At 31.1% G+C, this 26361-nt stretch overlaps 11 protein-coding genes and 1 pseudogene across 12 annotated transcripts, besides 2 other annotated features; 7 read left to right on the top strand and 5 right to left on the bottom strand.

Annotated features, from left to right (window-relative positions):
• Positions 1-3107: part of a mobile genetic element that runs on past the window's edge.
• On the top strand, positions 392-991 carry TVAGG3_0585570 (uncharacterized protein; the record flags this gene model as incomplete). Its single annotated transcript, XM_051239312.1, has 1 exon — positions 392-991. A coding segment is annotated over one exon (600 nt), but the record flags the coding sequence as incomplete, so codon positions are not given.
• On the bottom strand, positions 1506-1868 carry TVAGG3_0585560 (uncharacterized protein; the record flags this gene model as incomplete). The annotated part of the gene is made up of 1 exon (XM_051239311.1): positions 1506-1868. The coding sequence occupies one exon, from the start codon at positions 1866-1868 to the stop codon at positions 1506-1508; it is 363 nt and encodes a 120-aa protein (XP_051097135.1).
• A 423-nt stretch (positions 3108-3530) lies between the features above and the next one.
• TVAGG3_0585540 (alpha tubulin) lies at positions 3531-4900 on the top strand (the record flags this gene model as incomplete). The annotated part of the gene is made up of 1 exon (XM_001299096.2): positions 3542-4900. One exon carries the CDS (start codon positions 3542-3544, stop codon positions 4898-4900), a length of 1359 nt encoding a protein of 452 aa, XP_001299097.1.
• A 541-nt stretch (positions 4901-5441) lies between these two features.
• On the top strand, positions 5442-6059 carry TVAGG3_0585530 (glycine-rich protein family; the record flags this gene model as incomplete). Its single annotated transcript, XM_001299097.1, has 1 exon — positions 5442-6059. The coding sequence occupies one exon, from the start codon at positions 5442-5444 to the stop codon at positions 6057-6059; it is 618 nt and encodes a 205-aa protein (XP_001299098.1).
• A 484-nt stretch (positions 6060-6543) lies between these two features.
• TVAGG3_0585520 (structural constituent of cytoskeleton) lies at positions 6544-6711 on the top strand (the record flags this gene model as incomplete). Its single annotated transcript, XM_001299098.1, has 1 exon — positions 6544-6711. The coding sequence occupies one exon, from the start codon at positions 6544-6546 to the stop codon at positions 6709-6711; it is 168 nt and encodes a 55-aa protein (XP_001299099.1).
• Positions 6712-9497: 2786 nt separating this feature from the next.
• On the bottom strand, positions 9498-9713 carry TVAGG3_0585510 (uncharacterized protein; the record flags this gene model as incomplete). The annotated part of the gene is made up of 1 exon (XM_051239310.1): positions 9498-9713. One exon carries the CDS (start codon positions 9711-9713, stop codon positions 9498-9500), a length of 216 nt encoding a protein of 71 aa, XP_051097134.1.
• A 69-nt stretch (positions 9714-9782) lies between these two features.
• On the top strand, positions 9783-10231 carry TVAGG3_0585500 (uncharacterized protein; the record flags this gene model as incomplete). The annotated part of the gene is made up of 1 exon (XM_051239309.1): positions 9783-10231. A coding segment is annotated over one exon (449 nt), but the record flags the coding sequence as incomplete, so codon positions are not given.
• Positions 10232-10846: 615 nt separating this feature from the next.
• Positions 10847-24914: a mobile genetic element.
• Positions 12381-12989, top strand: TVAGG3_0585490 (annotated as a pseudogene). Its single transcript has one exon. A coding segment is annotated over exon 1 (609 nt).
• Positions 16913-17317, top strand: TVAGG3_0585480 (phage tail repeat-like family; the record flags this gene model as incomplete). The annotated part of the gene is made up of 1 exon (XM_051239308.1): positions 16913-17317. One exon carries the CDS (start codon positions 16913-16915, stop codon positions 17315-17317), a length of 405 nt encoding a protein of 134 aa, XP_051097132.1.
• On the bottom strand, positions 20294-21178 carry TVAGG3_0585470 (DNA/RNA polymerases family; the record flags this gene model as incomplete). The annotated part of the gene is made up of 1 exon (XM_051239307.1): positions 20294-21178. The coding sequence occupies one exon, from the start codon at positions 21176-21178 to the stop codon at positions 20294-20296; it is 885 nt and encodes a 294-aa protein (XP_051097131.1).
• Positions 21565-22720, bottom strand: TVAGG3_0585460 (uncharacterized protein; the record flags this gene model as incomplete). Its single annotated transcript, XM_051239306.1, has 1 exon — positions 21565-22720. A coding segment is annotated over one exon (1156 nt), but the record flags the coding sequence as incomplete, so codon positions are not given.
• Positions 23844-24797, bottom strand: TVAGG3_0585450 (uncharacterized protein; the record flags this gene model as incomplete). Its single annotated transcript, XM_051239305.1, has 1 exon — positions 23844-24797. The coding sequence occupies one exon, from the start codon at positions 24795-24797 to the stop codon at positions 23844-23846; it is 954 nt and encodes a 317-aa protein (XP_051097129.1).
• Positions 24915-26361: the final 1447 nt, after the last annotated feature.

The following is a 26361-nucleotide window of genomic DNA, read 5'->3' as shown; positions in this document are numbered from 1 at the left end:
TGCTAGTTCAGGATGAGTATGTTCTTTTGTTGCATAAGCATTGTTAGCTCTTTCTTTTTCTTCTTTTGCTTATTGCATCGTCTACATATTCTTTGTCAGCTTTGTTGTCAACATCTGCTTTCAAAAAGAAGTTCATTTATAGGTTTCTCGTTTAAAGTTCCTTTTGTTGATTTATACAGACAGTATTGTTCTTCTTGTCTTGAAATAGAAACTCATCTGTCATTGGGTTTAATGTCAGTTTTAAGTTTCCTTCTTTCAATGACTCAGATATCTTAGAATAGTTTGAAAAGTTTGTTGTGTTCTTATTTAGAGCTTGCATAATGAGTTGTCGGTTGTGTTGTATTTCTCTCATGGAAGCAATATCTTTCGACATTTTTATTCTAGATAAAATATGCTTCCAATAGAAAAAGAAAATTCAAGAGTTGCTACAACTAAACCATTAGATGAACTTTTTACTAATGTCGGTCAAAAGTTTGAGACAGAGACCGTAAAGCATGAAGGCTATCGTTTTGACTACCCATTAAGATGGCTAAGAGACCCATCTGTCACAAAAGCTATTGGCTTTCGTAGAATGAAGTTTGTGTCTGTAGAAGATAAAAGTTTTCCATTTATTGTAAGGTTTCATATAGATTATATATCTGAAGGGAAACGAAAAATGTGGGAAGAAATTGAGCTAATACAAGTTGACCTTTCATCTTCTCTACAGACTGCGTTAAAAAATATAGAAGATAAAATAAATTCATGTTATGCAAAATATGCTGATGAATATGCAAATACCGAGAGCACACTTTATGTGAGAATTGTATATGACAAACAAAATTCACAAGTGTCATTTCAAATCTACGAAGACAATCCAAAGAAAGACGAACAAATATATACAGAATTCACTGCAATGTCATGGTATTATTTGCAAAGAATGTTAAATCAGAAAGTCAAACTTCCTTTAGCAAATATTTACAGTCGATATGCAAGAGATGAACCATATTTATTTAAAGATGTTTTCGACCCAGCTGCTATTATTGTTCATGCTTCATTTTCTGGCGCCCAAAACTCTTTCTTATGCTTGGCAAATGACTTTTACGAAAACCTACAAAGTTATACGAACCACCAAGTGGAAGTATTTCAGACTTTCAAGTATGGTTTACTACAGATGGAAGAAAAAGAATAATTCCATTATACCATGCGTTTTTACTTAGAACTTAGTTTCATATACAACTACTATCGAACGGTAAAAATATAATTTTTTAATACGGTTGAGGTGTTGGATTTGGTTGCCAACTAGACTGTGGTGCAGGTTCAGGCTGTTGTATAACAGGAGCTTGCTCTTCTGGTTCAGGGTCTTTAGGTATAATACCAACGAACTGACCTACTCTCTTTACCAATATTTTTGACTCCGTTCCAAATTCCTCTTCCTACGGTTTTTATTCCATTCCATATACCTCTTCCAACATTTCGAAAGAAGTTTCCAATACTACTGAAGAAACCCATTTACTATATGTAAAAATCTAATGTCCGCCTAGTCTCTTACGTTTCCTGTTGAGTTCCATAGCATTCTTTAACTGGAGCTCATACATTCTGTTTCTCCTCTGGTAGAAAACATATTCTGGGTCAACTCCTGTGTTCGCGTCATCTGCATAAAGTTGTTTATATCCCACTTCAGGGTTTGTATAAAACTCTTTCCATCTCATATTTGCATACCATGGTGGCAAACCTAACGCAGCGTCATTTGACATGGCAGTTTGCATTTGTACATCTGTTGGCACTTGACCATAGTTTGCCATTGCAGTTTGTATTCTAACTTCATTTGGAATATTCTCTGGGTTTGGTTGTCCAGGTTGCTGTGCATTCGCTAAGTTCTGTGCGTCCATTTAATATTAGATAAAAATATCTCTTACGAGTACATATACTGAACATTTGCAGGCATTGGTTCATCTTCATATTCTCTGTACTTTTCTGCCACGTCAAATAAATAAATGACACAATGGAAAAAACCTAAAACAAGTAGTCCTATTTCAAACCACATTTACTTACTAATAAAATTTCTTTATTGTGACACTTTCTCCAGTTTATAGGACCTCTCTCATATTCTATCTTGTCATATATAAACTCATAGTCATGTATGTCCTCTAACCATCTCATAACGGTTTCCAAACCACTTTTATCGGATGTAAAGTAAAAGCATGGATGGTTATGTAAAACGTCTAAAGTTTCTAAAGAGTCTCTCAAAGTCCAGTCTACTTGGTATTGAAAATCCCATGTGTTATAGAACGGCGGGTCCACTATAAAGAAAACATTTTCCTTGTCTTTATATTTTTCATACAACTCTGTCCAATGACATCTCACAAACTCTATACCCTCAATATATTTTTCTATGTCCTCTTTGAAAACATTTGTATAGTTAAGATATAAAACTTTTGACATAAGTGTTTCAATGTCATGAACTCTATAGAACCACTATATAATAGTCTAGCAGATATACTATCCCAGTCTATATATTCTGCTTTTTTCAAAACCTCTCTCACAATATTTTTGTTATCTAATGGTATACGTTCCATCTTACCTATAGGTATCTTTTCTTTTAACTCTTTCAATATATTGTTTGTGTCTGGTATATGTTTGAGACGGTCCATATAGTTGTCGAAGTCATTGCATATAATCTTTGAGTCTGGGAATATTATATGGCACAAATGGGATATATAGAAACTTCCACCGAACAAATCTACAAATGTTAGACCATTCGGTAGTTTCTTAAGTTCTCTCAATATAATATCTTTACATTTACTCTTATTTCCAAAGAACGGTAACGGAGGTTTTGTAAAATTCATTTATATATAATAATAAAAATGTTTTTCCCTGAAAAGTGACAGAAAAGTGACAAACATGAAAACATATATAATTTGTGAAAAGCGACACATTATATAATGTTTTCGACCCAGAAGAAGGCTTCTTCCCAGAAGCAATGGAGGAAGAAGAAGAGTCCTCCGAATTCACACCAGAAGACTAACAATTATCCGAATAAAAAACTTCATTTATACTAAACATCTTCGGGGCTAGAGGGCACGAAGTGCCTGGAAGCCCCACTACCTTTTTTTTTTTTTTTTTTTTTTAATATCATAATCTATTTCTCATTTTAAGTACATCTTAATTCATTTTATTTTCTATATTTTTTCAATATTTTTGAGGGAATTGTGTTGCTTCCCCGATGATAAAATTGAGAGGTTTACACATTGACACTACTTAGCATGCAACAAGTTTCATTATCTGTTTAATATTTTGCGGCCATTCATCTATGATACAAAAATAGTCTCTGAGTCCAGCATTAATTAAATGATGACAATAATCTGTCCAAAATCTAAACGTAAATGTAATTGAATTTCTAAAAAGACGTTATAGTTTTGTGAGCAAATTCCGATAATATTTCCGGAATTCAAATATTGCATTATATGACTATTTTGCAGCAAGATTAAAAACGGATGTGTCCGTTTTTTAATAAAAAACTCTCAGAAAATATTGTAGGGTTTGTTCAAATCACTCTTCATCAATGCGTGAAGTTATCTCCATCCACGTTGGTCAGGCCGGTGTCCAGATTGGTAACGGCTGCTGGGAACTCTACTGCTTAGAACACGGTATCCAGCCAGATGGCCAGCTCCCATCAGATAAGACAATTGGCGTCGAAGATGATGCCTTCAACACATTCTTCTCCGAGACAGGCGCCGGCAAGCACGTTCCACGTGCTGTTTTCGTTGATCTTGAACCAACAGTTATCGACGAGGTCCGTACAGGCACATACCGCCAACTCTTCCACCCAGAGCAGCTTATCTCCGGCAAGGAAGATGCTGCTAACAACTACGCTCGTGGCCACTACACAGTTGGTAAGGAAATCATCGATCTCACACTCGACCGCATCCGTAAGCTTGCTGATCAGTGCACAGGTCTTCAGGGCTTCCTTATCTTCCACTCCTTCGGTGGTGGCACAGGTGCTGGCTTTGGCTCCCTCCTTCTCGAGCGTCTTTCTGTCGACTACGGCAAGAAGTCCAAGCTCGAATTCACAGTCTACCCATCTCCACAGGTTTCCACAGCTATCGTCGAGCCATACAACTCCATTCTCGCTACACACTCCATGATCGATCACTCCGACTGCGCTTTCATGGTCGATAACGAAGCTCTCTACGATCTCTGCCGCCGTGCTCTTGATATCGAGCGCCCAACATACACCAACCTCAACCGTCTCATCGGCCAGGTTGTTTCCTCCCTCACAGCCTCCCTCAGATTCGATGGTGCCCTCAACGTCGATTTCACAGAGTTCCAGACAAACCTTGTCCCATACGCTCGTATCCACTTCCCAATCTGCTCATATGCACCAGTCATTTCTGCAGAGAAGGCATACCACGAGCAGCTCTCAGTTGCCGAAATCACGAACTCACTCTTCGAACCAGCGAACATGATGGTTAAGTGCGATCCACGCCACGGCAAGTACATGGCATGCACACTCCTTTACCGTGGTGATGTTGTTCCAAAGGATGTCTCCGCTGCTGTCGCAACAATCAAGACAAAGCGCACAATCCAGTTCGTCGACTGGTGCCCAACAGGCTTCAAGATGGGTATCAACTACCAGCCACCAACAGTCGTCCCAGGTGGCGACCTCGCAAAGGTCCAGCGCGCTGTCTGCATGCTCGCTAACACAACAGCCATCGCCGAAGCTTGGTCTCGCCTCGACCACAAGTTCGACCTCATGTACGCTAAGCGTGCTTTCGTCCACTGGTACGTCGGTGAAGGTATGGAAGAAGCTGAATTCCCAGAAGCTCGTGAAGATCTTGCCCTCCTCGAGAAGGACTACGACGAAGTTGCTGCTGAATCAGTCGAAGGTGGCGACGAAGAAGAAGATGGTGGCGAAATGTAAGAACAATAAAAACATCTAACGTTTTCTCCTTTTAAAAAATTTTTAATTTTTCATCAATAAATACTCAATTATACCTTATCATATTGACTAATCCTCCATCAGATATTAAGGAAAAGAGAAATCTACAACATTTAGCCTCTTGTTTCAAAATTACTTAATTGATTTCAAAATCTGTTTCAAAATTACTTAATTGTACAAAAATAGAATTGTGTATGATTTAACTTATAAGGGCACTAATAATTCCGAATTTTACCCTTATGAGATTAACCTCACCGCAGGAAAATGGAAAGTTGAGTGCTGGGGTGCAAGTGGTGCATCAGTTTCAGGCGTTAATTATGGATGTGGTAGTTATACAAGTGGGTATTTATCACTTCCAAACAATTTGACATTATATATTCATGTAGGAGCTAGTGGTAACAATTCTCAGCGTGAATATACTTATGGCGGCGGAGGCCCAGGACAAGTTGGAGGCGGCGGAGCTTCAGATGTGAGATTACTTCCAGGATCATATTTCGATGAAGATGGCCTGAAAAGTCGAATTATGGTAGCAGCTGGTGGGGGCGGCCATGATGCTTTTAAATTCGGTGGTTCTGGCGGTGGACTACAAGGTTTTGATAGTGATGGTAAAGGAGGAAATCAAACCTCGGGAGGTGATGGCCTTTATCCAGGAAATTTTGGATTAGGAGGTGGAAACGGAGAAAGAACTTTACCCAATGGTACTCCAGATGGCAATGCAGGCGGTGGCGGAGGTTATTTTGGAGGTGGTACAAGTTTTGGCGAATCATATGGTTCTGCAGGTTGTGGAAGTTCATATATAAGTGGTTATCCAGGTTGTATTTCTGTCGCTGAAGATTTCAAAATCTTAAGTCCTAAATTTTCCAGTCAAGCAGATCCATCAATACATTTCTCTGGAATCAAGTTCGAAAACCCGATAATGATTGATGGGAATAGTCTTATGCCAGCTCCATTTTTTGATAAAGTAATCACAAGAACGGGTAATATTGGAAATGGCCACGTCATCATTTCATCAGTTGATTATCATAATTATCCTAAAATTCATACCATTCCTTATCGAGTTTTATGCTCAATTCCATTGAAAATTCCACCATCTTTTGATGGAACATTCTTATTTTCGCTGTTAAATATATCTCATGACTAAAAAGTATATATATCTTTTCTTGATTTATTTAATATGAATTTTTTACAATTTTGTTGATTCACTAAGTATATAGAATGTAGTGATACGCATGAAATTATAGAAAGTTGAAGATTGATGAACAACATTAACAAAGATCATATATTGAGTTACATTGACTTATTTGTTCTTCACTATTTAGAATATCTGTACAATACATCATAAATATTTTCTGGAAGACTTATTGAGATATTATACTATTACAAAAGGTATGAAATTCGATTTAGTTTTTGAATCATCATCTTGACTTAAAATAAAATTTAACATTCTCATCAGATACAATGTTGCCTACAACGTCGATTTCACAGAGTTCCAGACAAACCTTGTCCCATACGCTCGTATCCACTTCCCAATCTGCTCATATGCACCAGTCATTTCTGCAGAGAAGGCATACCACGAGCAGCTCTCAGTTGCCGAAATCACGAACTCACTCTTCGAGCCAGCCAACATGATGGTTAAGTGCGATCCACGCCACGGCAAGTACATGGCATGCACACTCCTTTACCGTGGTGATGTTGTTCCAAAGGATGTCTCCGCTGCTGTCGCAACAATCAAGACAAAGCGCACAATCCAGTTCGTCGACTGGTGCCCAACAGGCTTCAAGACATGTGTATGATGAAAGATGGTAGCGATAAGGAAGAAGATATTGGTGAAATTTAAGAACAATAAAAGTACCTAAAGTTTTCTTTTTTTAAATCATTTTTGCGTATTCATCCTAAATTGAAACATTATTTATATATCTCACAAGGTGATGAATTAAAGATGAATCTTAAAAAATTAAAAGGTGACCAAACTATTTTTTGAAAGTCCGCCATAACTTTAATGGTACTATTTCAGCGTGTACAATGAATACAAAAATTCTAAGAGTGCCACATAAAATAGTACTTTAGACTTGAGTTAATGCTACCAAGCAAATGTTAAAAAGATGACTTTAGTGTTTTGATAATCAAAGATTAAAATCATTATTGTCTAAATCAATAATCATAACGACAGAAGTTAATGTTTTTTCATAAGTGCTTTAAATCCACTTTTAAAAGTATACCTCAAAAATCAAAATATCAAAAAAAATTGGCCGATAGGTTTGGCTTTAATTTTTGTCTGCTTTTATGATTTGATATGGATGTTATAATTTTAAAAGTTGAGCCAAATTCACCAATAGATTTTTGAGATTTGCAAATACTCAATAATTTTCAGCGTGTTATCTTTTATTAAAAGAACTATTTGGTTTCAGTATCATATAAATTGATATTTACTTTCTATTTGAACCTTCATTTAGCTAATGATTTAATAATACAGATTTCATCTAGTCCTTATAAGAGAATTTTGAATTTGTTATAATAAAAAAACAAACAGATATAGCTTACACTTCTATAATAAAGATACCTTTTATAGAAATCAGTATGAAATGTGTTTTTTGACACGTAAAGCTCTCAATTCATTATAACATGTTTGTCGATTTTTATATATTTTTCGCTTTCATTATCTATGATATTAAAAATTATGTCATCAGAATGTGAAATAATTAAACAAATGCCCTACGGGAAGTATTTTAAAAATTGATTGTAATTATAGTTAGATTAACCATCATCACTTGCAAACTGAACTAATTTACTACTTCTCCAATTAACACTCATGAACAATGTTTTTTTAAAAAAAAGTAGTAGAAGATGACGGGTTTTGTGACTTTTTTTGTAAACGTAAGAATTCATACAATATTGAACGATTTTGTATCATTTAAAATTAACATTATTTTTAAAATAATTTATTTTTTTATTCTTACATAAATAACCCAACAAGTAAAACCGGATAAAATAGATTATCGAATTTTAGAGGATGGTGTTCCTGTTTATATTCAAAGATTTAAAGGGAAGCAATATTATAGAATTCTTAATCCTGAATACATAAAACATTTATTTAAAAAGGAAGACTGTGAATTATTAAACGTTAATGAATATGAAAATGCTAAATCAAAACTGAGATATAAATATATTGGAAGTGATGAAAGGTGTAAAGATAAAGATAAAGTTTATTCAGTTTCATATTATGAATGGAAAACGATAAGATTAGAAAACATTTAGGAGATTATGGGGAAAATCTGAATTCTTTAAATCTAGTATATACGAGAGAGTAAAAGAAATTAGAAATAATTATTTTCATGAATAAAAAATAAACTTTAAAAATTCATGTCTTACATTTTTGAATAATTTATTTTTAATTCGTAAGAAAATGAGTGGATCAAGATTCGTAACCGTCAATCAATTAATGGATGCTCTTTCACCAATTCTTGAAAATGTTAAACAAGTAGATGTTTATTTCGATGATTATGTAGAAAGTTTATATTATAAAGGTAAACATAATATTAAACCATTGCTTTTGCATTTGATAATAAATTAATTGAAAATGCAAAAATTTGGGAATTAATTCCAGATATTGAATATATAACGAATATAATAATAAATGGTTCAAACGAATTCCAACCACAAAAGTTCTTTGTAAATTAATGATCAAAACGAGGCCAAAGAATTTCATGAATTTACATATCATCCAAATAAAGTTTCAGAACTAGAAAATGAAAAACTTCAGAAAAAATTAAACGATAGACTTTCAAATGATCGTATTGAAAAAATAAATAAACTAGCAGAAGTTGCATTTAATAATGAAATATTTGATGAATATAACCTTGAACTCAGTGATGGGCTTTAAGGACCCGGGCTCAACGAGTCATGATTTATGAAATCAATAATTTGATTTATTCGCTCTTCAATAATTTCTATTCTTTTTGTTAAATCATCTATTTTCATTAATGAGGTGATTCTTGATTGAGGAATAGATTTCAAACTAACCACTCCTTTTATTTTTGAAATTTTGAATCCATCAACTTTAAACATTTTATTCAATTTACATGTTGTCAATTCTTCAAATAATTTTTTATTATTAGCATAATAGTCATTAAATTCTTCAACAGATGAAAAAATTTTTATTTCAGTAATTGGTTTAACAACGTTTATTTTTTGTTGAACATTTTCACTTTCATTTATTTCTTCCTCCTCTGTTTCATTTATTTTTAAAATGGTTTCATTTATCATTAAATAAAAATTAGAATATAAGTGATGAAATATATTTTTTAATTAATATTAAATCAGAAATGGCGGCAGGATTCTTTAAAAAATTATGGGATGGAATTAAGAAAGCTGCGGGTTGGGTTCATAAAAAATTATTAAACCTGTTGCAAACTTTTTGGCACCAGTAGCGAAAACGGCAGGAACTATCATAGGTGGAGTATTAGGTACTAAAGCAGGTAATCCGGCGATGGGAGCACAAGCAGGTAACGCAATTGGTGGAATGCTGAAGGAATACTTAATAAAATAGGAGGTAGATAGTGGAAAAATAAATATATTATTTTTATCTTAGTATCGGTTGAAGTCTTTGATAAACTTTTTCTCCTTTATTTAATATTTCTCTTATTGGGGCAGCTTTTGGTGTTATTGATTCAGCAACGTCACTAATTGCTTCTTTATTCTTAAATATCCAATTTGCTCCTTTCTTCATTGTTTCCCAAACTTTATGCGCTCCTCTTTTTACTTTATCCCACAGTTTCTTAAAGAATCCTGCAGCCATAGTTGATTATTTCATTAAAATTAAAAATTCATTTTCATCTTTTAATTTTGATTTTTTATTTATTAATAAATGACGACTAACTATTTGGTGCCAAACACTAAACCGATTAATGGAAATGTGTTTCATTCATTCGAAAAGATAAATGAAATATTCGCAAAGAATGACGGTAGAAGATATTATAGAGAACTTGAAAGTTCATGCTATGACTCTGATGCTCCATATTTTGATGATAAACAAACTCATTTAAGAATTACAAATCCGGCTCATGATGTGAACCAATTAGGTGACACATATATTAAACGCAAAGTTAAAGCAACTCTAGTTTCAAATAAAGCTTTCACATGTGATGCCGCTTTTAAATGCATGCGTTTATTCGTTGGTTACAAATCATCAAATCAAAGCTTTAAACAATTAGAAGTAGAAACCGAAAGAGGTGATGCCGGTTATCTTCAGATGGATTGCGCCCGTGAATCTTTCGCATTTGCAACATATAAACCAAAATCAGAAAGGAAAGTTAAAAAGTTTGTTCATTCGTTATATAATAATGTTCAAAAATATGATAACTCAGTATGTGGTAAATATATTGACCCTTCAGAAGTTTTCAAGAAAGCAAATGAAGAAGTTGATGTCACTTTTGATATGATTATTCCGGTAAATGATTTGTTAGCATTTCAGGCGTTCGATGATTATCCTAAATCATTTGGTGAAATCATTCTTAAATATTATGTTTTCAGGGATACTTTAGTATTTTGTCAGGTTGACCCGTTAAGAGTTGCTGATTTACAAAATTACGTTTATGAAAAGATAACTGATGAAAATTATGAAAAGATTATGAATCATGTTTATAAATATGATCGCAAATTCCAACAAATCGGACTTCCTGCCAAATTAATTACAAGCTTAGCCGCTACATCTGCTGACGCAACAGTTGAGACGTTATTATTTCATGCACAAAGATGGAAGTTTTAGAGGATAAATGCATTACACCAGGATACGGTTTAATTGAAGAATCAGTTAAAGCAATACCACGTTTATTCAGTAAGGAAGATCCATTCATGATTCCAGCTCAACATATTGACGTTCGTTCACTAAATGGAGGTTGCATCACTCCTGAAGGTATTAGCTCAGATTTCTCATACGCTCTTCATAATGTTACAGATGTTGTGTTAACATTTCCGAAGAATGCAATGCAAAGAACAGTTTTAGAAAATCCAATGCTTCGAGGTCTTCAGGTCACTATAGATTCCAGAAACTTCCCCGATCAAGCGATGACCACAGTGGGTGACATATTCTTTACACGTATGCTTCAAGCTTCTGATTTAGATGGAGTGAATGAATGCACAGAAGAATACGAGGACTCATTAACTAGACCACTGAATGATGATAATGGCACGCCATTAGCTAGAACATGGAAAGACCAAACTTCATTCTTATGCACTATTCCAGTTCAACGTGATGGAGCGGGTATATTCTTTGATGGATTAGAAACTTTCAACTCACAAGTTACAGTACAAGTGAAAGCTTATCCAATCATTCAGGGTGAAAATGACACTTACTGTTCAAAGGTGACAAATCCTCCTCAGGTTTGGTTTACTAGGACTACATATTGGACATGGACACCGGATGAAGGTTTGAAATATCATCCAACAGGTACACCACCACAGTATAGAAGTTCATATGATGAAATATTGATGAATAGAAATGTTTAAAATTATAAATTTATTTTTGATTAAATGGATTTAAATTCATCCACCTTATGAAGAATTAGCGGGAGTATATAATACATACGTAGATGATATGATTAATGAAGCATTGAGTGATAATAGAAATGCTCTATCTAAGGAAAAATTAATGAAAATTCCATATTCTGAATGTTACTTAAATTCAATCACTGCAGCAATTGGTAAACAAAATAAAGGTAAAACATTAACGATATTAAAACAAATTATCATTATTGCTAACACTTCCCCCATTCACATGTGTTAATTTATATCAACCGTTCAGGTTCACCTTCAGATGATACATTTGAATCTTTAAAGCATTTAATCAAAATTCCAATTATTTATTTATCACAAGAAGAAGCAGAAGATTATTTAAAAAACTTTTTAATGTATAAAGAATTATATAATACAATCAAGAAGCAAGGATTAGAGGATAAAATTATTGATAAACAACGGGATGAATTATTTGAAACACTTTCTATTTCAAATTTTGATAGAGAATTTTTGCATTCACTCATTTTTCTAGATGATGCGTGAAATCAAAACTAATAACAAATGAGAAATCATATTTTAATCAGTTATTAACTCAATGTCGACACATTCAGTGTTCATTCTTATGGCTGTTCAATACTTCAAAGCATTAAGCACAAACATTAAATCAAATCTATCAACTTTTCATTTTCAGTGGTTTTAGTCGTCAACAGTTGAACGTTATGCTTTATCAAGTGAATTTACCAATGAGCATTAATGAACTTTACACACAATATCAGCAATTAGGTGAACATGGAAAAATAATAGTTGATTTAAATAAAGGTTGTTAAATTTGATTAACTTTTTATAATTAATTTTTATTTTTTATTTATAATTAAACATGACAGAAATAGCAAATCTTCTACAGGTTCCATTAAAACAAGGGACAAACAAAAAGGGTGCATATAATAGAACTATGAAAGTTCCAGACGGAATGAAAGAATTAGTCACATTGTTGCCGGTCTTCAAAAGGATGTTAAACAAATGAGAAACGTTTTAACATTACCAGAAGCTCAAGCATATGCCAAACGTCATGGACCAAATTGGGAAGCACACGAAGCAGACATTACGGGTCCAAATGGAAAACCTGATGGTATAAATGAAGTTTTCGTTACTGATGGTCAAGGTAATATTAAAGTCATAAATGGTTATAAATTAACAATGACTGATTATCCTAAACGTAAAGCATATAATGAACGTTATCCTATGCAATTTGATGAAAATGGAAAAGCTGTTAAACAATACATTGGAGAAGGTGAAATGGTCCAATTAATTCATACCGTCATAATCCATATTCTTATTTCAATGAAGAATTAAATGCTATTGAAGAGGGACCGGATGGATTACCACGATATGTTAATCAGTTTGATGGTCAATATGCAAATTTGAGACCTGAAATTCCAGCTAAGAAATTCTTTAAAGTTGCTTTATTCGATCCAGTGTTCAATGAACAGAAAGAAGCAATGAAAGCAGAATTTAAACCAATTCAAGTGGCAAGAATTTCTTCATCTTCACTTTCAGAAGCGTTCAAGGAATTGATAAAGAAACCACTTTATTCTCAACAAGGTTATAACTTTGATTTAATTAAAGAAAGTGATAGACGTAAATTAGAAAAATCAGATGGTTTTAAGAATGCATGTAATGAAATGATTAAAGATATTGTAAATGATAAAATAAGACTGGAAGAAACTCAAAGCAATATCAATAACATAATTGGTGCAGTTACAAAGAAAGTATAAGCAAACAATGATGAACCTTGGGATATTACCGTAACAACTAAATAAAACTTTAAATATATTTTTCTTTTTTTTATTCGTTTATAAATGAGAAGACGTTTCACTAGTCAAAAGAACACTAACGCAAAAAGCAGAGATTACGGTTGGTTATAACGTAAATGATGATAAATCACGAGATTATTCAAAATGTTTAAAGTTAATGTTAGTCCTGAATTAACAAGGTCAGCAACTCAACCAAATTTATTAACTCGTGACTTACCGAAGAATGAGGAGAATGAAGAAAACCATGAGAATGGAGACCCAATCATTTTATCTGAACCCGGTAAAGAACCCGTTGAAATCCCCACATATCCAACATACCCCCCACCTCTTCATCAAACATCGAGAACCCAGGAATATACGATTCCAGTCGCAATGCGCCATATAAAATAGACATTAATTCTGAATTAATGAAAATTTACCGTGATATATAATAACTGATAATTATGATTCAATAATAAATTTAATTGATCAATCCGGTTTAATTATTTTACCTTATGAATCATTAATTCACATTATCGCCATTCTTTGTGATGTTCAAGATTCAGACGTTAAGATTCAATTTTTCATAGATGATGAGGTTTCATGCTGCGGAACAGTTGCAAAATAAATCCTATAAAGGATATTAGCACAATTAAGATATCAAAGAATGGAACAACAACTGAACTACATTTAACTTATAATAACATATACAATAAAATAGTTGATGAATATAAAATATCACTTGAAAAATTCTTTGTTAAGACTATTTAATATTCAAGCATTAACATTATCGAATAATAATCCTTTGAATCATAATCAATAATAATTGACCTTTCACCAGTTTCTATCGTTTGTTTTATTTCTTTTTGTTCCCCACTATCTGGATCGGTCATTGTAATTGTTTTTGTTATAGTATCAGCTTTATCTTTAACTTCAATCTTTTTTCCATCAGGATATTTAAACCAAAATTCCAAAAATTCGATATTGTCAATCTGTTCATATTTTAATCTATCAATTACATTTTTAATACCATCTGAAAATCTTATGAAATGGTCATTATATGGGTTTGATTGAACTAAATTTGAATGAAGTGAAATATAACCTGATGATGAATATGACATTGACTCATATTTTCTGAAAACACTGAAATTTTATAACATGAATGAATTTCTTATTCGTTGAATTTATGAATTCTTGAGGTAATCTTATTCTAGTTTTATTTATCACTGGAAAATAACGCTTTACCATATTTTTAATCGTAATAAAAATGTCAATTATCAATATTATTTCGAATAATAGTTGTGAATTAAATTTAACAGTTAGCGGAATTTATAATGTTACTCTCGTTTCTGTGAGTGGTAAATTTAATCCCATTCTTTTAGACCCTTCAGATATATATATCATTTATTAAAGATGACCTTGAAAAAACGTATGATATGTATATAAATAATGTGATAGTGAAATGGGATATTAACATGATTTTAAGTTATTTAAATGAATCATTTATCGTATGGTATGAAGAAAATTTTAAATCAAAACCTGATAAACTTTTTGAACTTGATGAAATAAATAACCTTATTAAAATTCCCGCTGAAAATTAAATTTTGTACTCCTCATCTTCGTTCATTGTTGGGGATATTAAATTTTGAAAAAGATGTTGGGGATGTTTTGTATTCTGACACTGGTTCCAATTTCATTTTAATCAAATGTGATAAAGTTAATACCCCAATGAGATTTTCACATCAAACATTAGACCCTAACTCTTACCCATCAATACAAAACATTTTATCCATCAACTTAAACACATTTTCTTTATCATATCCGTTTCAATTATCCGGAAATTCATTTATTCTTCATTCAAAAGATTTATCAAATATTAAATTTAGAATAACTGACCTATTTGATTGTGATTTAGAATTTATGAATGAAATATTATGGCAATTTCAAATAGAAAAAAATAGCTGATGAGATAACGGATTAAATATTTATTTTTAAATCATAATAAATGATTAAACAACAGCAACCACAGCAACTTAAGGCACAAACCATTACATACGCCACATATGCATATAATTCAAAGACGGCAGAACAAACGCAAAGGTTGAAATATGGAGATTTGGAGATAGTATTGAAAAATGACCATTTTGAATTCGTTTGCAAGGGTGGTGCAGTGATATCAAATATAAAAGAAATTTTATTTATGAATTCAAAAATTAAAGGAATAACGGATGATATAACATCAATTCCACCAGAAGAACAGAGATATTACGCATTAAATGCATTTCCTAAAGTTTTGAAGATTGGAAGATTTAATTTAAATGAGGAATTCATAGAAGGTTTCCTAAATGACATAATGAAGAAAGCAGATAAGGAATATGTGGATAGTGAGTTAATGAAGAAGGCAAATTTGGTTTATGTTGATGAAAAAGATAATGAAATTAAAGAAAAGGTTGAATGGTATCATGAATGGACATTTGAGACTTTTAAAGTTAAAGCTGATACAGAATGGGTTTCTGAATGTTTAGACCTTAAAGCAGATAAAACTTATGTTAACGATGAGTTAGAGAAGAAAGCAGATAAGGAAAAAGTTATTTCATTCATTAATACTGAGTTAATGAAGAAAGCTAATATATCATTTGTTAATGAAGAAATAAAACAATCAGAGGTCTATTTTACCCCACCATTTTTAAATTTTATGAAATCATCAGATAAAACCTTTGATATAGATTCTTTTGAATGGATATGTTTCGATGGAGTGACCATGTATTTATTTTATACAGCTGGAGTGCTTTATTATTTTAAAACAAATGATTTTAAAAACTATGAATCATTTACTCCATCTGTTTTGAATCCTGATACACGAAAGCCAATCATTAATCCAAGAATTTTATATGTTGAATATAATAACGGTAAATTTATGGGAATGATAACGGTTGGAGATGATTTTTGCCCTTGTTATTCATTCGATTGTATCCAATGGTTCAAATGTAATTTAAATCAAGATGCTAAATTTAAATATTCAAATAATCCTATTAGATGCGTTAATAATAAATGGGTACTAATTTATGAAGTCAATCAAATTTTCATTAGTGAGGATGGGATAAATTATTATATGTTTAGTATGATGTCATCAGATTTGAAAATTGATTATACAAGTAAGTGGTATTACATTAACAACATGTATTTTATCCTACAAAATGATAAAATTTATAGATCATCTTCAATACCACAAGGTCAATTTGAACAAATTTTTCAAGCTGATGGAGACATTGAAGCTTTATGTTATGGATCAAATGTTTATGTTCTCGTTTCAGGTGAAATGGTCTATTCATATCCTGTAAGTTATAACAGACATATTTATTTATCACAAGATTTATCAAATTGGGAATTGGTTTATTCATTCACTCCAAAACTTACTCGAAATTATAGATTTACAAATTTATTTATATTGATGGGTATTTCATTGCTTTAGGATGGTGATTTAGTAAATATCAGTAGTGATGGAAGAAACTGGTCTGAAATCACAAAATTTCAAGATGTTAGAAAAGCAATTTTCAAAAATAATACGTTAATATTGATAACAAGACCAGTTTTAAATACTCACCCAAATTCAATATTATATAATAAATTCAATATTCATAATGGATTAAATACAATTCTTGAGATGATTTACCCCATTGGTTCTTTATATATGTCAATGAATTCAACAAATCCGGCAACAGTTCTGGGTTTCGGTACGTGGAAGCAGATTGTAGATAAATTCTTATACTGTGCTAACTCTTCAAAGCAAACAGGAGGATCGAAGAAAATTACTGAAGCAAACCTTCCACCGCACACTCATACAGGAACTACAAACACAACAGGTAATCATTCACATTCAATAACAAAAAGAGGTTATAGAAATCTTGCAGCAGGTTCGGATAGACAGGGAATGGATAGATATGATATTTCAAGCGACCCAGTAGATTCAAGCGCAGGTATTTTCTGTGGAACCACAGGAAATCATTCACACACTTTCACAACAAATCCAACAGGCTCGGGTAAAGATTACATGCCACCATTTATGACTGTATTCGCATGGTTTCGCGTTCAATGAACGCTCAATGTTTGTGAAACAAACTTTAGAACGGACTGAAAGTCCTGAGCTCCAAAAGAGCGAACGGCATAATTTAAATTTTTATTTTAGTATAAATGAAGATTCTACCATATGGTGTTATTGGAAGAGATAAAGATGGAAACCCAATATTTGATCCAAAGTTAAAATTAAAGTTACTGACAAGACAACAACTTGAAAAGTTGCTGAAACCAAAACAGAATGAAAAATGAGAAAATGAGAAAATGAGAAAGAAAAAAATTTAAATTATGCAATTTTATTTTTATCATAAATGACCAAATTAATTAAGCCAACTATTTCTAAATTAATGATACCAATGAAATCATTTCATGGAGTACTTATCCCAGGTTCTTCACAATTAGCCGGGGCAAGTGTTGTGACTCAAGGTGGAACATTAGCGAATCCATTCAAATTATTAACTAAAGATGAACTTAATAAAATGATGATAAAATAACTGATAACAAAATTTTATTTCACTGCTACCATAAAAACAGGTGAGATCTCACCTCTTCACCTAAAATATATTTTAGGTCAAAGCTTCCACGAGAGAAAAGATTCCTCATTCGCTAAGGATTCCAAAAATGAAAAAATCATTGATTTCGGCTGAGAAAAAACAGCAAAACCCTTCTTCCACGGGAACAAAGAAATAAAGAAGAAATAAAGTAAATTTTTTATTTATTCCCGTGGAAGATAGAGCACTTTTATGACACTTTTTATTCACGACAAACAAGACAAATAAAGAAAATAGAAAATACGGCGCTGTCGCGGTTCGAACCACAGACCCTGACCCCTCCATAACACCACCTTAGACCACTGTGCTACGTAGCCTGTCGACATAAGATTTTATAAATTGCATATTTGACGTAAATTTATTTCCCAGTTATTCAAAAATAATTAATTATTGAATAACCTAAAATCATTAATGAAAACATAAACGATAACATTTATTTCCTGTGTTGTTGTCAAAATGTCATGTTGTCATCATTTTTAAGAGAAGTTAATTGACATGGTAGCACATGGTAACATGGTAGCACTGAAAAAAATTAAATTTGGATTGAGTTTAAAAATTCATCTTTATTAAATTCATCTCTTCCAATCAATTTATTTATTCTATTAAATTCTTTTATTTTTACTTCACTCAGTTTAAGAATTGAACGGTAAGTTTCTAATTTTTCGATTATTTCTTTCCTCTCTTTATCGTTTTCAACCTCACCGCATTGCGACTTCTTTTTGTAATAGCATATTTTTGATTTAATTCTGTTTAGTTTCTTTTTATATTCATCGTCTGGACTCTTGGATGCTTCGTTGTCACTCATTTCTTACGAAATAAAAAAAATTAAATGTTATTTAAATATAATGGAGTAATAAAATAAATCGGAATTTCTATTAATTTATTGTTAACCTCAACTAATGCATTGCCGTTAATATATCTAACAAATTCAGCTATTGTGTCAAATCTTCGTCTTCTTTTTGTCATTGATTTATCAGTTTTTCCATAATCGAGATGAATCAAAACTTTATCCCCTTGTTTAAAATTCATGAGCCCCGAATTAATTTGTTCACGTTTAACATCATTCAACCTTTCCATTTGCTTTCTAATATATTCCCATTCTTTTGAAATATCATTTTTCATTTCCACCGGTTTCATGTTTATAGTTCTATGCCATGTATTATTGTAATAATATACTAACTGCTGTATGATGGAGTCATGATTTCCATCCCAGTATATCTGACCGTTAACCCCTAACGCATCTCTAAGAGTTCTCATTACCGCATCAACTATTTTATTATGAAACGTATATGGAGAGGATGAAAAGAAAAAATTAATTTGTGGGAAATAATGAGTCATAGCTGCCTGAAATCCTTTATCACCATCACCCCTGATATTATCTACTCTTTCATGATCTAGTAAGTATTGAATAGCTCTTCTTGTTTCCTGTTCTGTTTTCCCTTTCACCGGAATGCAATATAAATATCTAGTGTTAATGTTAATGGCAAATAAATAAGTAACGTTTCCTTTTGAATATTCAGATGATCGATTTCGTATGAATATGGATATGGTGCAAATGAAGGGCGACTAAATTTTTCCTTTAACGGTTGAATTTTCGGGTCAATTGGTTTATTTAATATCTTGAAATCCTTTTTAAAATCTTTTTGCTTCTTTAATGTTTGAAATGGATATAATAAAGTGAATGATGAAGGATTAACTGAAGGAGGAGGAGGTACTGTCGTTAGAGGTTTTGGTGTTGCAAGTGGTTTAATTTTATCTGCTTTGATTTTGGATTTCATTCCTTCCTTCATTAATTCTGGATGTATTCTATTCATTTGTTTTAAATATGCTGTATATAAAGGTTTAATATACTTTCCCGCTTCGAGTTTATGTTGAAGGATGAATTCCAAAAGTTGATCTTCATTTAAAAGTCGGGCTGAATATGGTTTAACTAATGAATCATAAATTAAAGCTTGTGCTTCATTTATGGTCTGAAGGACCTGGGCGTTTTGCACCTTTTGTTTTTGCTCCTTTTGCTTTTGCGGCTCAGGATTATATAATTTATATAATTCATCAATATCTTCTTCTGTTAATACTTTATTTTTAAAATCTTTCAATTGTTTAAGTTGTGATTTAGTTTTTCCCTTTGAATATTCATTATTTTTAATTTTGTCTTTAATTTCAGAAATTATTTTATTATGATATTTCAAAATTTCATTTTTATAATATGGATAATAATATTCCATATCATCACCCGTTATATTATTATTATATTTTTGGAGATATGATTTTAATTCATAATAACTAAGAAATTTTTGATTAAGTACTAAATCAGCAATTAAATTTTTTAAATCTGTGTTATCCATTTATATAAAAATAAAATCAATGTTTTAAGGGTGCCCACCTCTTTGAATCATAGTATCAAAAACATCATTAACGGTTCCTTTTGTCTCTTCTGTGGTATTTTATTAAATAAATGGCATACAACATCCATTTTCACAACATACAGCCTTAGTGTGTGCTCCTGTTAATGCAGTCTTACCAATTGTTAAGCGAGTCATTGACCCATTTTTAAGTTGTAAATTAATATTCTGACCATCAAATATCACTTTATCATTTATTATATCCAAATAATTTTTAGGTGTTAATTGTTTATTTTGTCGTAAACTAACTCCTTTCATTTTTTGTGCAATCTTTTTAAAATCACTTCCATCAATTGAACCGTTGAATGATGTATAACACTTGGGGCATAAAGCAACCATGTTATCACCTTGTTTCTCAATTGCTAAACCCAATAACTTCTTCTCATGTGCTTTTTCTTCAGCTTTATTCTTTAATTTAGGTTTAAATTTCTCATCAAAACAAAAGAAATCAAAAGGTGCGAATTTGTAAATGTTTTTATCATAAAATTGTTTATCAGTAACAATTGCTTGAAATGCTTGAGTGTTAGGAAGATTTGGGTCGCCAGCGATTGCCCAATAAGATGAATCAGTATCACCTTCAATGAAATGAAAACGATTAACATTCATGCATTTATACATAAAATCATAAATGAAAACCAAATACCAGTATTTTGCGTTATCTAAAGTGAAGAATGCCTCTTGTAAACATGTATCACATCTATAAAATCTATCTTTAAGCATCACTTGATACGTATCTTCACCTATTTCTCTTATGTTTTTAAACTTATTTGACATACATGCAACGCGTGCCTTCTGTGCATTCATTATTTTAGTCTTTGCGTAATTTTGTGTATTCATTGCATCGTAACCATATGATCCATTAAGTGAAATCTTGCAAAATAAACTTTTTCCTTTATTTCCTTCTAATTCAGCCTTTTGTCTTTCGTTCATAAATTCGTTCGCAAATTCATTAAAGCAAGTGTTTTTCGTAAATGTTAAAATTGATTGAATATCATCAATGATAAAATGAAATCTGTCTATTAGATACCAAAGATAATAAGAAGAAAATGGTTGATATTGGTTGTGTGTTGATGCTAACTGAGTTAATTTTTTCTGTTTCTGGTCAACTGGTAGATTGTTTGATTTCATGTAATTATACATAAAACTGCCAATTGTTTTTTCATCTGTGATAATATCTAAGTTTCTTATTATCGGTAAAAAGTTTATGTAATCATTAATGTATTTTTCATCAATGTGACCCTTTACTTCAGCCACGAATAAAGTATTTTTCTTCTTAATTATTCCCAGTGCTTTTGCTTTCTTTGTTGCTGTATCACAAATGATAACACCATTCAATCTTCCCGGCATATACATTTTATGGTCAGTATATTGAATGAAATCATGAGGATTAGATGAAAATGATGAAGGATATAATGAATTAAAGTCAACTCCAACGAAATGAGTCATAATGTTGGTGGTGTCCTCATTTGATACAGTTTTAGTTTCTGGATTATATGAAAGTTTATTAATGTGCGTGATTCCTTTAAGATTAACACGATGTTGAACATTTGATAGACCACCAGTAATTCCATTACGGAGAATGTGATAAGCTTCAACTGAATCTAAAGTCATTGGTAAATTATTTTTTAATGCATAATTTCTTAAATTGATTCTTAAACGTTGAACATCTTCATCTTTATTTGATTTTACGACATTGCAATAACAACACATTAACTGACAATTTTCTTTGGTATGTGGTTTTTCATTATCGATTCTATCCAATGTTGGTTTATTTACATATGTAAACGCTTTACCACACATTTTGCATTTAGATGAAAGGATTAAATCGTGATAGTATTGAAAGTCATCCATTGAAACATTGTTTTTGGTATCTCTTTTCGCCTTTTCATCTTGTTTCTTATATGAATCAATTTTATATTTCCAATACTTTTTTGTTAATTCAAAACTTGATTCCACATTTTCTTCTTCTGGATATGTTTCGTTAGGATTGAAGTTCTTATATGCTAACGCGTAACGAATCATTGATGCATTCGATGATAAAGAAAGATTATGAAGCATGTCAATTTTATAAACAAATGTTTCTTCAATAATTTTATCGATTGGGTCAATCATAATTTCAACGTCTTTATTGCAATAATGAATAAAATATTCTAATCTATTCTCAAAATTTTTAGCATCATTGAGATATATTTGATAATCTGAATCGGATATAGTTTCTTGAGTTAATGCTGAATAAAATGAATCTTGAGTGAATGGTTCCACTTTATATAATTCTTCTTCGTAATTCTCCCATGTGATGAATTGATAAGGGAAAAAGGATTTAACACGTGATTTATTGTTTCCGAAATCTTGAGTGAATTGGTCTAATGTTCCACCCGCTATATAATTTCTGATGTCAATAAATCTTAATTCATATGGACAGTTTGTTTTCTTTACTATGACTTGCTTAAATTGAGAAGAAGAACCCAGCATTGATTTTATTTTCCATTTTGCAGTGTTTAAATCACGAAGAATTAAATTTAAATCAAACTTTCCCGAATTAAAACCTATGATATTCACTTTATTGAATTCCTCATCTAAAAGCTCTTTCATTGCTTCCTTTTGTTTCTCATTTAATGTATTCATTAATTCTTCATATTGTTCAATATTTGATTTAGCAACTAATGAACAGGTTGAAAATAAAAATTCAATCCAATCAGAGATGAACGAATCACTTGATGTTAAGCAAAAATTCCTCGTAAATGTTTTATCACGGTCTACGACCTCGCCGCTTTGCGGCTTTATTTTGACAGTTGATGATACCATAAATGGTTTTAAGTAAGCGTTCAAAGTTGCACATTCAGAAAGTTGAAGTTCTTCTTTAGTCTCTAATGTTTCGAAGTCAAAAGTAATATAATATCTTGTTGGTTTATAATATTCCTGCAAATTATGTGCTAATAGCCATTGATATATCTTCTGTTTCGTGATATGTGGTGCATATGGTTGTTGTGTGTTTTGCAATTGAACGTCTTGAATTAATCTTCCATTATTTTCTTTACATTTCTCACAATGTTTTAAAAATCTTCTTTGGTTTTTCCTTTCTGGATCATCACGGATAGAATATACTTCTTCTTTGCAAAAGGGGCAAACTTTATATCCTGTGAGTGCTTCAACGTCTGTAATTCTGTCAGCGTGAAGTTTTCCACATGGACTCTGTGTTAATAAAATATTTACTGTTTCAAATTCTGGATCTATCATTATTGATTCCACTAATGGAAAGTCTACCTTGTTAATGTCTACGTCTTCTGGTTGAGGGTCACAATAATAAAAATCAATATTAACGTTTAACATTCTTGCTAACCTCTCACTTTCTGATGAAATGTCAAATCCTTCATATACATCTATGGCTTCATTTAAATAACTTCTACGAGTTTTAGGATTAACACCATCAGGAATGTTATAGAAGCGTTTAAATAACCTTCTACCTTCGGCTCTTATTTGATTATCATTCATTTTAGCTGTTCCATTTTTATTCATTTATGTAAGAATAAAAATTAAAAAATAAATAAAAATAAAGTTTATTTTTTTTAAAGTCCGAGACTCAGAGAGTCCAGGGCTAAAGTCCATAAAATGAATTAAGAACACATAAATTTTTATCATCTGCGACGTGACGAATACATTTTAATTTACTCAAGAATGCGTACCCTGATACATTAAATCTAATTCCTGTCTTATTTAATTTCACAACTTTGAAAAGGAATGTATGAATAGCTATAAAATGATGAGAAGATGTTTTATGGGTTGCTTCCATTTTTTCTGAAATAAATGAATAAATATAATGTTTATAAGTTTTCATATCTTTTATGTTCTTAATAACGAATGGTATAGACCTTTCAACTTCGTCTTCCTTCGGTGCTGTTCTTTCATATGAAACATTATTGGTATCTTCAATAATGAAACCACAATCGCATAAAATTTTATATGTACCAATTGTTTCTTTTGATATTTTATCTAACAAATCAAAAACTTTATCAACACCTGTACATTTATTTAAATAATAATTTGTGTAAATATCATGGTCTTCTTTCTTAATCGTATTTGTTGCATATGTTACATTTTTCAGTGCTTTTTTGAATTTTTCAGAATCAAGAGGAGGTGAAAGTAATATACATGGATAATCTCCATCGTCAATAAACTGAAGCTTATGTTTATGAATAAATTTAGTTCCTTCTTCTGAAAGTGTTTCGTCAATATCACCATCTAATAAATTTTTAGTAGATTCCAAAAAGTAATTTTTATATCTTTCCTCATGTGATTTTTGAACTTCTGATTCTGAAGCTGGGATATTCATTAAACCCTCTACTTCATTTTCATTATATTTTTCAACTTCTCTTAATTCCTTAATTTTTTCATCTATTTCATCTCTTATTTTTTCCAGTCTTTCAATTTCATCATATTCATCATCTTTAATCCGTTCTTCATAATATTCAGGGAAAACATCAGGTTCTTTAGGTTTTTCTTTCTTTTTAGATGCGGGATATAAGAAATTTATAACATCATCTTTATTCATTTTTCCATCATAATCAAACTCATTTAAAAACTCCGCGAATTTTTGACAATTTCTTAAATAATATTTATCAACCTCATAACCTGCCTCCTCTAATATATCCTTTATTTCCCTGTTTGTGAATCCTAATTTTTTAACGTCGTTAGTTTTGACACTCATTTTCTTACGAATTAAAAATAAATTATTCAAAAATGTAAGACATGAATTTTTAAAGTTTATTTTTTATTCATGAAAATAATTATTTCTAATTTCTTTTACTCTCTCGTATATACTAGATTTAAAGAATTCAGATTTTTCCCCATAATCTCCTAAATGTTTTCTAATCTTATCGGTTTTCCATTCATAATATGAAACTGAATAAACTTTATCTTTATCTTTACACCTTTCATCACTTCCAATATATTTATATCTCAGTTTTGATTTAGCATTTTCATATTCATTAACGTTTAATAATTCACAGTCTTCCTTTTTAAATAAATGTTTTATGTATTCAGGATTAAGAATTCTATAATATTGCTTCCCTTTAAATCTTTGAATATAAACAGGAACACCATCCTCTAAAATTCGATAATCTATTTTATCCGGTTTTACTTGTTGGGTTATTTATGTAAGAATAAAAAAATAAATTATTTTAAAAATAATGTTAATTTTAAATGATACAAAATCGTTCAATATTGTATGAATTCTTACGTTTACAAAAAAAGTCACAAAACCCGTCATCTTCTACTACTAAAAAAATATAATTTTTTATTCTAAATTTTACATTAACATGTCATTTATTATGATCTCATAAAACATATCCATATATTATAGTTACAGTAATATTAAAATTTCAAATTTTGAATTAATTTGGTTATATTATGACCATTAAGCCAAGATCCCAACTTCTCTATGCTATCTATGAATTTCAACTCTATATGTAACTAACACGTTATAAGTTTTGTTTATAAATATAAGGTGCATTTCAGTAAATTACTCTTTTATAATAGTTCTTTTATTACAGCTATAAAATCTATACTAAATCTATATGTTTTTATACTAAATTTATTAATTGTAATACTAATTTTAATTGTTGCTGATCATATGCTAAATTTTATATGAAATCCTTAATTAGAAACTTGAGTTGAATATATATTATATGAAACAATCGGTGTTTAAAACAAAATACAGCTTGATTTATATAGTAATTTATGCTTTACATGTATTTTATATAAATTTTTATTGAATTCAAATATTCAATAGTTTTTTATGCTAGATTAGTTGTATTTATTTAAATATATTATATTGGCAACCTTTCTTTACCCTGTCCTAATAAACGCATTTTGTAAAAAAATATAGTGCATCAGTTTCGAACTAGCGTCCACGGTACCCAACAGTAAGGGGTAATAACCATTCGACCATTTGCCACGTAAAGCATCGCCAGATTTTTTTGTATTTAATCACTCCCAAAACACTGTTTTGGCTTATTGGAAGCATATCAGACATAATCGCCATAATCAAAAAATCTTATACCCAATAAGTAATAAATTTGTCGATATAGATTTTCCATAAAATTAGTTTTTAGTCT

This window comes from Trichomonas vaginalis, chromosome II (assembly GCF_026262505.1).
Source record: "Trichomonas vaginalis G3 chromosome II, whole genome shotgun sequence".
NCBI classification, from domain to species: domain Eukaryota; phylum Parabasalia; order Trichomonadida; family Trichomonadidae; genus Trichomonas; species Trichomonas vaginalis.
This window is presented reverse-complemented; position numbering and strand designations above follow the sequence as displayed.